Source organism: Chiroxiphia lanceolata, chromosome 6, assembly GCF_009829145.1.
Source record: "Chiroxiphia lanceolata isolate bChiLan1 chromosome 6, bChiLan1.pri, whole genome shotgun sequence".
Taxonomy (NCBI): Eukaryota; Metazoa; Chordata; class Aves; order Passeriformes; family Pipridae; genus Chiroxiphia; species Chiroxiphia lanceolata.
Window position 1 is genome coordinate 17,113,965 of NC_045642.1, and position 13,115 is coordinate 17,127,079.

At 43.3% G+C, this 13,115-nt stretch overlaps 1 protein-coding gene across 12 annotated transcripts in view; it reads right to left on the bottom strand.

Moving 5' to 3' along the window:
- Positions 1-4,353: 4,353 nt before the first annotated feature.
- BRSK2 (BR serine/threonine kinase 2) overlaps positions 4,354-13,115 on the bottom strand; it is a 318,935-nt gene continuing 310,173 nt past the window's right edge. For 4 of the 12 annotated variants that reach the window (XM_032690781.1, XM_032690783.1, XM_032690780.1 and 1 more), the window contains 2 exons: positions 7,621-7,685; positions 4,354-6,937 (listed from right to left, as the gene is read on the bottom strand). In XM_032690781.1, coding sequence (XP_032546672.1) covers positions 6,485-6,937; positions 7,621-7,685 — 518 coding nt within the window. In that variant the 3' untranslated portion in view covers positions 4,354-6,484. Of the gene's footprint in view, positions 7,686-13,115 lie in introns of all 12 variants that reach the window. The other 8 variants (XM_032690784.1, XM_032690786.1, XM_032690789.1 and 5 more) reach the window with 6 other exon arrangements.

The following is a 13,115-nucleotide window of genomic DNA, read 5'->3' on the forward strand; positions in this document are numbered from 1 at the left end:
CTGTATAGCTGCTTTTTCCAACAGCTCTTCCTAGAATCTAAAAGTGTTTCCTATACCAAGGCTTGCTACTTCCTTAGACCAACCTGTTTTCCTTCCCTTCTCAACAGCATGGAGAGAAACGTTGCTGTATTGCCAGGGCTGGACCAGTACTGCTTCGAGACCCAAGTATATTCACTCAAGAGAGAACACTCAACAGAAGCCCAAAAGGTGCAACAAAGAGCAGGTCAGCAAGAAGATGAGGAGCAGAGAAATAAATTCTTCTTCTCTCTCCAGCAACTGTTTCTGGAACAGGCTGTACAGAGAGGTTGTGTAGTGTCCACCCTGGAGACACTGAGAACTCAACCAGACAGAGCAACAAACAGCCTGTTTTGAGCAGGTCCCTTCAAGCCTCAGTTGCTGTGTGGTTCTGTGATCCATGCACAGACCTCTCTGCCCAGGCAGAGGTCCCTGACTACACCAGCTAGAAACATCCACCCTGACTGCAAGCAAAGTCTTCCTTCTGCTAATTCTGTTGATGAAAGCTTGTCTTTCCTGACCTTGAAGTTGTGTTATCTACTTTGGCTGTGAGAAGGCGATAATAGCTCCTGACAATGGCAAGAGTCAGCTCTGAGCCGGTGGAACAGGAAATCCCATTTCTCAAGCCCTTCAAAGCCTGTCTGGCACAGTTTCTCTCAGCAGTGCTCAGTGAGATTACTGCACTAAAAATAACACACACAATAAGTTGTGCATTTAGAAGAAGAAAGGACTTGCCCTCAGTGTGGGTTTCCCTTCTACTTGTGGCCTCAAGTATCCCCAGACAGTTGAACTACTAGGGTTTTGTTCTCCAAATTAAGCAGGAGCTGCAGCTGTTGAAGTGCTTTTAAATAAAATAAGAAGATTAAAGGGTACAACAAAGAAATAAGATACTTTCCAGTTTTTAAACAAGTGTCTCTCTTCCCTCCCTATTGTTTTCTATAATAAGAAACTCAGAGCTAAATCTCTTCCTTACCAAAACACTCTTGCCCTTCTATCATGAGCTCACATACAATTGGTTGTATACAGGTGAAATAAAGAAAAGGTGGGGGACCAGTCCCGCAGACTTCCATAGAGAACATAATGCCTTGTGGGCATTCTGCTGCAGTATTTAGGACAACATCCAAGCCTGTTAGGTTAAATGCACTGTCTGAATCAGCAGGAAAGAAGGCATACCTTGTAACAGTAGGCACAGGATTAGCACTACCTAGAAGCCTTACACAGTTTTGCTGTCTTTACAAACACTGTCTTTGCCTATACCTAGTGAGACCCATTAAAGCTCAGTCATTTGTATCAGATCACTTTCACTAAAGCCAGCCTCACCACTGAGGAAATTTTCATGCATCGTTTGCAAGGCTTAGACAATTTGCATTAGCACTCTCCAACAAAACTAACTTCTTTCTCAGCTCCCAGACTGTATGCTGGCATGTGGCAATGAAATTTATCCTCATGACTCTGGACTCAGCTTTGCTGATTATATGCTCATTTGGTGTATATAAACAACCTATTGCTTATACAGCACATTTCAAGTCCTGGCTCAATTAGTAACTGTTCACCTTAAGCACAAACACATTTCTCATGTATGCACCTATCTATGCAAAGTTAACAGCCATTTGCACACAAACAAACAGAAAATGCCAACTGGAGTATTACGCACTTGCCTTGTCTTCAACTTACACCTGGAAGGTCATATGCTGCACTGTTTTACCCAGAAGAAGTACGACAGATGAATTTTAAACCTAGTAATTTTTTTCAGTACCAAGTCCAAGGAGCTGGGCTCTCTAAGTGAACCAGAGAGCTGCAAAGTTCAGAATCTCAGCAAAATGAAGGGCAGGTGTCACAGCTCACAGCATCTCAACAGCCATCACCTGGGGTTGGGTTTGGATGAAGACAATAGCCCCCACCTGGCAGCAGAGATAATGCAACGACCTCAGTCACAGAGGCATACCAAAATCCCCTGCTACATTTATCACCTGCCTTCAGATTTAAACTATATAATAAGAAGGATATTTTATGTACAACAGTTTAAATACAAACTCAATTCACTCAGAAGCAGTCCCTCCTATGCACTACAGATGTAAAACATCATCATGTATCTAGAGTCTGTGTTGTAACATGGCCAAACAAGAAGGCAGAATAAACGTGGGCAGACCCTAAGCATGAGGTCTTTCACATTGCAAAATCATTTTCTTCTTATAGCTTTTGAAGACCATAATCGGCAATACTGGGGATGCTAACTGTGAATACTACAGGAGACATGAAAAGATCATAGAAGTTTACGAATATTTCTGAAAACAGAACAGAGAGTGAAATAAAGAAGCAGCATACAGCTGCTGCCACACTGCCGTTAAATCCCATTTCCCCTGTATTACACTCCAGCCCAGCACATTCTTTCACTTTGAGAGATGCAAATGATACAGCTTGTTCCCACTTCTGGGTTTCCAGTGTTACAGAGACCAAATCCTCCAGTACTTGTGATTCTCCTCATCTTTCCATCTTTGTCAGCTCCTCCACTCCCCTTCAGTTTTAGCAGACCAGTGAATCCCCCAAAGACCTTACAAACATTGCAGCTTTTTCTGAGATAAGAGTGTATTTTGTACGAATAACAGGCACAACATTCAAGTGATTACACTCCTGTTCCCCTCTGCCTTTCCAGCACAAACACCTTTGGGACCTCCAGCACATCTGTGTCCTTCCTACATGGACAGGGGATGCCATCTGCAGTGCAAGACTTCATTCCCTACCACTGCAGCAGGTGCTAACACGAATATCAAGCCCGAATATCAAGTCCCAGAGACACTGCCTTCCAAAACCACAACCTCACAGGAACTGGTCTGCCACAGCTGAGTCTGGCACCCTGCTGAGCAAGAATGCTCTTGTGAGGCACATCCTCTGCCATTCTTGCCTCAAAAGCTCTTTACTGCAGCAAGAATGCTCTTGTGAGGCACATCCTCTGCCATTCTTGCCTCAAAAGCTTCATAGCTGATGCACATGTCTGTGGAAGGTGTCACAGGTCACCACTATCCTCGTGACACCCCGGAAGGTGACAGCTACTGTGATGCACTCCAGCACCCCTAATGCACCCACCCTTCTCCTACCCGTGCACACACCCTCCCTGCACACTGCTAATTACAAGACTGCCCAGTGGGAGAGGCCTGGGAAACAACTCCCTGGTGAGCAACTCCAGCTGCATCTGGTAGAGATGAGCTACAGCCTCTAGCGGTGGCCACAGCCATAGGGAGGAAGTGGGGTGAACTACTCCTCTTGCTGTCACAGGGGCTGCAAAGGGACACCACACCATGCCCTGAGGGGTGGCAGCTGCCCAGGGTCTGCCTCTCAGGGTAGGGGCTTCCCAAACCCACTCACAGCCCTCACCCTGCCTTGCAGGAGCACCTCCACAGCTGGGGCAGCACCATAGAACTTTTCCAGAAGGCCTCCTCCTGCCTGCCCTCCCTCGTGGGCAGCACCCTCCCCTCATTGCCTCCATGGACAGGAGACTCAACCTGGCTCAGCCAGAGCAGCTCCGCTGGGGACCACCAGAGCGGACACGTCCAGAGGTGGCCGGGATGTGGTGAGTGCAGGGCCAGGATGTCTGCAGGGCCAGTGCTGCAGACCCACCACGAGCCTGGACCTGCCAAGCTCTCCCCAGCCATGTGGGAAGCACCCACTTCTCCCAGGTACACACCAGCCAGGTCAGAGCCGAGGAGGTGAACTGCCAGGTGCTGTTACAAATCCAGCATTAAGGAACACCCAAAAGCTGTGCGACGTGTGATGAGCCAGCAGCCACCTGGACTGATGAACCAACCAGCAACAAAACCCCAGACCCACACAAGCCAGGGACGTACCTGATCAGCTTTTTCAAATGTATGTGACTGAGAGTGTTTCAGGCGGGGAGGGTGGAGAAATCCTTCCTATTGCTAAATCTGGAAGCAACGTGAGAAGCTCAGGTTAGAGATGAGAATAATCACAAGCAGCAACAGTTTTTGGTACAGTGGTTTCCATCCAGACCAGATCTAGGGGGTGTCATTGCTCTGAAATCTGCATTAATCTTTCTCAACACGTTACCGTGGAAAAACAGGCCTACAGGGTGAAGCTCTCGTTGTTCTTCACCTGCTCATGGCATGTCAGCGCTGTGAGGGCGGAGCATGCTGGGCACAGCACTATGGACCCGGCTGCTGCGAGGAGCCAGTGTTAGTTCCGTGGCCAGGAGGATGATGCTGCCTTACTTCAGCCGCCATCTTCAGCTCCTTTGGTGTAGAAAGCCTTGACACCGTACTTACCGGGTCTGGCACTGGCGAGAAGTTTGTTTTCGTGGACATAAACTGGACACTCAACAGTTCGTATCTTTACTGAATGAATTTATTGGTTTTTGAACTAAAGTTGCTCACAGTTATTTAACAAGGGATACATCAGATTTTTTTGTCCATTTTAAACCATTAAATAATGTCAGTTTGTGTCTGTATATGTGTGTGTGCGCGCGTGTGTGTCTTCAAAGTACAAAATAGGAAGGATAACAAGAGGTATTGCTTTCATTTATTCTTATATCTTGTGTAAGTAATCCCCTTCCTGCTTGTACCACATGAGTTTTGATGATATAGGTATTTTTAAATTATTATTATTATCTTGTATTGAAATCCCAGCCTTTTGTAGAGGTACAATGTAACAGAAGCATCAAAATCTATACACAAGGGAAGAGAAAAGAGGGAAAAGAAGGACGAGGGTGATGGGAGGGGAGCTCGGAGGAGAAGTAGAGAGAGGGCAGAGGCAGGAAAGACAACGAAAGCAAAAGAGACTAATTTACAGCAATGTCATGCAATTAAAACTGCCCCCCTCTCCTGCACCCTTGCCTCCCCCCCTCCCCAGCCATCATCCCCTGGTGTCTGACATGCACACAGCAATACGAGAGAGAAAAGTTTAAGAATAGGGAAAATAAATAAATAAATAAAGCAAAAAAATTAAAATAAATCCCTCCCATTTGGGGGAATGGGGAAACGGGGCAGAAGTCAAAGGTCTTTGCCCCAGTTGTGTCTTTAAAAATTCTTTTTAATCTTCAAACCTATGTACAAGTAAAACTGGTCCAAGAAGGGGAAAAATGATTAAAAAAACCAACAACGACAACAACAACAAAAAAGAACTCATCCAACATTATCATTAAAAAAAATAATCTTGCGATACAACATACACCCATAGGAACCCAACGAGCAGCAATCGAAGGTCATAAAAGAGCTGAACACTAATGCTAAGCCTACATTCTTAAAATCTCAGTCAAGAAGTACTTCTCACTGTGTTTTGTCTTCCACGCGTAAAACCACGTTTTTTTGTTTGTTTAACCTTTGAGCTTGGGCCAGAATAAGTTACACTTGGTCACATAAATCTTGAGGAGGAGGAAAAAAGGCAGCAATTCTTCTTTCTCAAAGTCACAAAATGAACACTTACAGGGTTTCTGTGTCTTTTTTCCGCCTCCTCCCCAAAATAAATAAGAATCAATGTTGCCTCTACACAGTTATTAAACAGAAGATATATCTAACAGCTTATTTTTTTAAATATATATATATGTATATATAAATAACCAAGACCTAATAACTGAAACACAAAAAAAAAGGTCCCCATCCACCCAATCCCACCCTCCTCCCCTTCCAAAAAAACTAAAACCAAAACAAAAACTTTATAAAAATATCTTGCAGTAAATTTTAAAGTTTACAGTAGCTTCGTGATTAAGTCTCCCATTGCCCTGACTCCACCTTGTCTTGCTCTGATGAACTAAGTGCCAGTGATTTTGCACACACACACACACAGGAAAGAAAACCCAATATAAGTCTCTTTTCTTCCTCCTCTTCATCTTCTTTTTTTTTTTCTTTTTTTTTTTTCTTTTTTCCTTTTTTTTTTAAGAAAAAAATCACCCAAGCCAACAAATGAAACTGGTAACTTAAAGAAATAATAATACTGATATCAATGCAGCACTAGCAACACAACAATTGCCTCTAAATGCAGGGTGTGGTGGAGGATCCAGCTGGTCGAAGAAGGTCCCAGCAAGGTGGCACAGTGGCAGGGAGTTGACAGGTGGGGAGGAAGGTGTCGAAGGAGGAGCAGCAGTAGCAGCAGCGGCAACTGTGCCTGGTGACGGGAGAGACAGTCCTTGGCAGAGTCTTGTCCCTCTTCTTTGCTACCAGAAGTTGCCTTTTCCCTAAGTTTTAATGTTTTGTTTGTATTTGTTTATTCATTGAACCCCCTCTCCCTCCTAAGTTTACTCCTTTCCCCTTCCAGCAGGTTAAAAAACAAAATGATACAGTATAAAAAAACCAATTATTTCGTATATATATATGTACGTATGTATGTATATATAAATATACACACATATATACATGTATATATAAAAAAAGGGGGCAAAAGAAAAGGAAAAGGTGGTGGGGAGAAAAAAAAAAGGTAAGAAAATCCCATGATGAAGCTCCCCAATATTGTCTTGGTTCAACGCTTAGTTTTGAGTTGCTCCTGGCTGGTTTCTGATGAGAACGCGCTCTGGATTCATGGAACACTGCGCTCCCGCTACACCCGTCTCCTTCCCCACACCCTCCCTCTCCGGGCTGCGTTCACCTGCACGGACAGAAGTTGCCAAGGGTAAAGATTTCACTCCAGCAATTTGCAACCTCCTTTGAGCCCAGACTCTGCAATCCCACAACTGAGCAGGTCTCTCTCGTGGAGCACCAAAAAAGAAAAAGAGAGGGGGAAAAAAAAACCAGGCGTGCACTGGGGAGGTGTTTGGGGAGAAGTGGGGGAGAAGCCCACTTCCTGAAGGGAGAGGGGAGGCTGGGAACCTCAAACAGGACTGGTCCTTGGACAGTCTACATCGGTTGCCTTCCGTCAACAAGTGTCCGCAGAGCACAGAAGGTGAAGCCGTGGCTGACATGTTAACTTTTCGGGATAATTCCTGGTAGCAGAGCGGAAACAAGTGGTGTCGTCAGAAACACAGAGAGAGCATGAACAGAACAAGAAACAAAACAAAAGAAAACGAAAAAAAATAATAAAAAACCCAAAAAATCAGGAAGGAGAAAAAAAGCAAAACATTCAAAAAAAGGGAGAAAAAAAAACAATCGAAAAAAACCACAACCCAAGATCTGGTGAACTGGGTTTGTCATCTGTGCTACCTTTTCTTTTCTTTCTTTTCTTTTCATTCTTTCATTCGTTTGTTTTTGTGTTTGTTTCTGAGATATATATTATATATCATATATAAATATATATATGTATATATATACAGTCATTCCTTCATACAAAATTTGTCTATAGACAGTTTTGTACTGTTGTGGCAAGGTATATACATCCTTCTAGTTTAGAGGCTAGCTCGCTAAGGAATATTCTTTCATTCTTTCTTGCTTTTTTCTTTTTGTTTTGTTTTGTTTTTTGTTTTTTTGTTTTTTTTTTTTTCCTAAGTTATTTAATTTTTTATGTGTTTATTTAAGGTTGGTCTTGTAGGCCGACTGATGAGACCATCTTTGCCTTGTCTTTGCCAGCAGGGTACTTATTGTCTCCTCTAGACCCATAGTCATTAGAACCGGAATCGCTCCGCTTGCTGTTTGCGCTATGCTTGGTTGGCGTGCCGGGGGGATGGCTCACCTGCCCGTTCTTCTCGTCTGAAAAAAGTTGTTTAATTACGTCAAAGAAGTTACTCAATGGGCTGCCTGGGTACACAAAACAGAGGAGACAAAAAAAGAAAGAAAGAAAGAAAGAAAGAAGGAAAAAAAAAAAAAACGAGAGGGAAAGAGAGAGAAAAAGAGGAGAGAAAGAGAGAGAACAAACAAACAAATGAACAATGGGGTTTTTAACGAGAAGAACATGATGAGGAGATCCAGAGCCACGTGCGTGGGGGTGTGTGGGGGATGAAGACAATGAGCAGGAAGAGGAAGAGTGTTTAGGATGGGATACCTACAGAAATAAAGAGGCTGGGAGCATAAAGCACTTAACAGAAAGGTCCTAGTTTTTTCCTGAGTGGAGAAGCATTGCTGTCTCACCTAGCAGGAAGACACAGTACCGTGTGACTGAAATAGTTCAGTCCATTACTTGGAGTCACTTGGCCATTTCACATGGAAATATCGACAAATATGATGCTGGATACAGGCAAATCCCATCTTACTGCTGCTGTTACAAACACAGGGTATTTGCACGTGCCCACCAAGCGATGCTTTGCTTTGCAGCCTTGCTAAGCTCTCTGGCTACACCAGCCATTAGGCTTTCCTTGCTTGAATTTTATTTTCTTCTGAGTATCTCCTTGTCAGCCTGCCATCACTAAGCCTGAAGCACCTGAGTGGTCCAAGGGAAACAGCATTTGAAAAATGAGCTATGGCTGAGATGAGTGTTGCCATCTGCATACGTGGTCTGTGGTTTGTAATCGCAGGTTTCTTAGCACCTTCAGATCTCCCTACAAAGGTACCTGGAAATGAAGATGCTGAATGCATTATGAAAGCAGGCTGTTATGCATCTAACTACTTCTGGGACCTAGCAGAGCCAATAACTATTACCTCATTGTCCTGAATTTCTGTTCTCTCTACAACACAGCCTCCATGGCACTGACATGCACTCCAGTGGAGTTAGGAGCCAGAGAGGGGTTTAGGGTTGTGTGCTAAGTAAAACAGGCATCTCCTTAAGCCAGCCTCCAGATCAGGTTGCAGTATTAAACAAGGGTTGGGCACTGTGCAAATGAATAAAACCTTTCATTTCTAGTCCATTTTAATTTTCTTGAGCTGGGGGATTAATCCTTATCAAACATAGGAATGCTCACACTAAACTCTTCAAACATGGATATTGAAGGTGTTTTTTAACCTAATGCACACCATGGAGGTTCTGTCTCTTCGTGATCGTTAAAATCCCATGATGGTTTTCTCAATATTGGGACTGTTGGCTCTACTGTTCAGTCAAATTCAAATCATTTACATCTCCAGCTCCTGCAGGGAAATAGGCTTCCCGTATCTGCCTTCCAAGGTGGTGACATGCTGTGAAGAGTGGAATCTTTCATCCCCTGCAATGGGAACATTCAGTCAGGAGCAAAGGGCTTCTTCATAGCAGAGACTGCCATGTTTCCATAGTTGGTGGACAGTGGTGGCTTGGTAATATTGTATTGCCCTTCACTTTCATTACAAATTGATTACAAATAAGTAATCCATTAACAACAGCAGGTAAGTACTTTCTGTGCATGGTAATTGGTCTGAAGAGCTCGCTGAATGCTTTCTGATTCTCTAATGGAAAATGCTAGACAGACATCAACTGCTCTTAGACAAAGAAAGAGGAAATACATAGTATATGTGCTCTGCAAAACTGAATGGGTTACTCTTTTTTTCCTGCTCCGTGCTAACCAGGTAGTTGCTGCTTTCCTCTGTATGTTAACAGGCATTGAGAAAAATCAAATGGCTGGCATATTCAGTGAAGGATCTTAATCTTATTAATCTAATTCATCCCTTGCCGCCTTCTACTTGCTGCTTTGTGTCCAACTTTCTGCTTGCCCTGGTTCTGTCTGTCATTCAGCTACACCAGTGTCACAAGCTGTGAGTTTCTGAAAGGGCATCGTTCACCCAACTGAGTGAAGCCTTAGTGATGGGCACAAACAAACCACCAGGCACAGCACATATCTCAATTTCTGGCTAAGAGGAGAAGGGCTATTAAACTCTCAGTCACTTTGGGGTCAGACCTCCATGACCCCCACCTCCTTCTGTCCACATGCATACAAATGCTTTGGAAAGGGGATATCTGTTCCACATCTATGACTTCTATTTCAGAGATTTCCCTAGCCTCCCTAAAACTGTTATAGGTTTGTGGGCTTTTGCTCTGCGCAGACTCACTTCTATCTCCTCAGATTAATTTCTACTTCTTTTAGGTGGATACCATTTTTCAATTAAAAGAAAAAAAAGAAAGCAAACACTCAGCCTTGAATGCAGGAATGTGGGCAGATCTGGTTTTTAGGTGGCTTTGGACCCCTCATCCTCATAAGCAAATGGAGTCAGCAGAGAGAATGAAAAAGAGCACTGAAAAAAATGCTGGAGAGGAAAAGACTGCTAGGTTGGGAGAAAAGAGTAGGGCAATATCTAGTTATTCATCTGAGCAGTTTATTCAACATGCTTAGAGGGAAAGATGAGGGCAGAGTAAGCAGGGCTCTGCAGGAATTTGTTTTCATGTAGACAGGAACAGTGACAAAGTACAACTAGCAAGAATGGAGCAATAAAACACTTTAGAAATTATATATCTTGTATTTGCTGAGTCCTGATACAGGATTTTCAGTCGTCCTACTAAAATATGCAGCCCCTGTTTCATACACCCTTTCTCCTCCCCAGCTTTCAAGTGTCTGGAGATTTACTGCAGCAAAAGTATTCAACAGTCTGCTTTTCTCTGCCTCTATCACTACTGAATTCCTTACAATCAGCATTTTCAGTTAAAACTTTAATGGGAGGTAAGAAATCCTTAGGGATGTTTAAAGAGAGCTACTGAAAAATAAAATAGGCCATTTCACTAACCCTTTCTTTCCTTTGCCCTTTGTACTTGTAATTAAATAGTAGGTAATAATGCACTCTCTGGCAGTCAAGAAAGAACTGATCCTACACCAAGCAATACAGACAATCACTGCATTGATGTCTATGTGACAGGTTATTAGCCTGCTCTTGGGCTAGTCAACAAAAGGAGTCCTCACATTCTTCTCTGGAGATATATAAGTAGGGGACAGCTATCCTGTCCCTTTGGGGTTATATATCCAGTAAAACAAGACTTGAAAACGCAGGTGATGATGGATTAGAATAGCTTTTTCAGCAATCTTCCACTCCTAAGATTCAGTGCAAAATGTGTCATAGGCCTCTACACCAGCAAGTCCATCTAGGGCCTCAAAAAGGCTGCCTTTCTTATTTCAGAAAGTGAGATGACATCCCATTTCCTCTGGACAGGGATGGAGGTTTGGCTCACTGATTCTTTAGAACATCCCTTTAGAACATGGTGTTTCATGCATCTGTAACTAAGGTCTTCTTTCCCCTTGAGAGCAAACGTTCATCAACACAGAGCAAAGAAGGTATGAAGGGTAGCAAGGGTGAGAAACCATGAGAAGGATCAGAGGCAGGAGGGGAGGTTCAGAGCATTAGGTTTATGTCTATTAGGAGGAGATGGATATGCGCATTTTTGAGTTAGACCACGGAGCTGTACACTGCCAGATGGGGAAGGTGGATGGGTTTGAAAACAAGCACTGAAGCTTATGAAAAGGTCATGTATTGAAGTGAATATATTTAGAGAAATATATTTATGGAGAAGGCACTGGTTTGTGGCATCTGTGTGCAGCACTGTAATGGCCAAGTATCACAAAAGAAGTCAAAACTGTGAATGCAATTGAATACAATAAGTGCTAATAGGAAGAAACAGAGCTAGAGACAGACACAAAAATGTAAAAGGAAGCTGGGCAGGTGTTTTGTATCAACCTTCACAGTCCTCAGTATGTCATTTGCTATTCTTAGGAAGTCTGTCTGACACTGATTTAGCCCCAATGGTGTCATTGGCTTGAGAAGCCAGGTAGAAGCAGAACACCCAGGTAAGAGAGGAAAGAGAAAATGAGGTGAATCATCAGGCACCAGAAGTGACACCAGAAAAGGATGCACCTTGCAAAGACCCTGCTCTGGCCTTATAAAGACCCTCAGTCCTCCACAGAACGTAACAGGACATGGTGAACAAGCAGCTTCAGGACAAGCCTGGAGGCTTCAGTTACTGATTAGAGCCCCAGTTACTGATTAGAGCCTCCTGTTTTGTAACATTTTAAGACAGTCAGATAAGGGCTTGGTCCTGTTTTCATTGAAGCAAATAGCAACATTCCCACTGACTTAACGGAAGCAAACCCTGAGGCACTTCCCTCTCCTGTGAAACCATCACTCTCAAGTCTATGTATTTTTAATGCACTAATCCTTGTGGTGCTGAACACAAAATTGCACAAAACAAATATGCCATCTGTGGGATTATCCTCTGCCTTTCCTTTCTGTATAGCCTGAGAAATTTTGGGGTTTTGCATATTTAGTTTGAGCTTTGGGAGAAAGTAAATCAGAAAACATAGGTCTCCACTGGAAACAGAGACACCTTTTGTAAACCTGACCTCCCTTATTCCGTCCCTTGTTGCTTTCACATCCTTCCTGTCTTCTGCCTGCCTCTGTTTCTGAGGTTTTCTTCCTATACTCATTCCTTACTCTTTATCCCTTGTCTTTTCATCCCTAGGTTGCTCTGTTTTTTGATAGCAGCTGTGGTGAATCACATAACAAAAATTTTACTCCTTTCCTTTCACATAAAGCATTAAAACATTCTCTTAATGGGTAATAATCCATTCCCTTTCAAACCCATTTTGCTGGCAGAGTACTAGCCCTCTTTGTTAAGACTACACATTTTTTTCCTTTTTGCTTGGTTTCTGTTGACAGAGTCCCTCCTGCCTTCAGAAACAAATGACTTAAAATATAGAACCCACTCCAAAAGTATAAGCAGTGAAAGGGATGACAGAAAGATAAAGTGGCCCGTTCCTCTTTGTTTAGTTGTAGTATCCTGTAGGAGCCTTCCTGCAGACTAAAGAGCCCCTAGCCTAGGCACTGTACAAATACAAATCGGAGAGATGCCTCAGAAAGCTCACAAACTACTGTCAGTCAGTCCATGGAACAACTCCAGTTCCTTAGCAGGATACCTGAATTGCAACTGGGAAAGGTGACTTACTTTCCAGAGTCCTTAGACTCTACTGGTAAAAATGCCAACTGAAAACAATGTTCCGACTGTTGGTCGGAACTACTCAGATTATCACACAGCATTGGCACAGGTGTCCATGCTTCCAGTAGGTGGGAACTTTCAATTGCTACACACCTGGGAAGATCTGAACAACCAACTTGACATTTAAATGCTCTATAACCCATCCTTGTTCTTTCTCCCCTAAAACATCCCATCTCCTCTGCAGGAGGGTGGCCCAATATTTGTGACTAGCCAGAAGCATCCAGATGGCCATTCTTCCTCTATCTTGCACATTTTTTCTCTTTCTCTCATAAATACAAAGAGAAACTGAGATCTAGTTCAGCCTCCCCTTTTACAGGTAATATTACTCAGACAGGTAGCTCTTGGGTAATGAG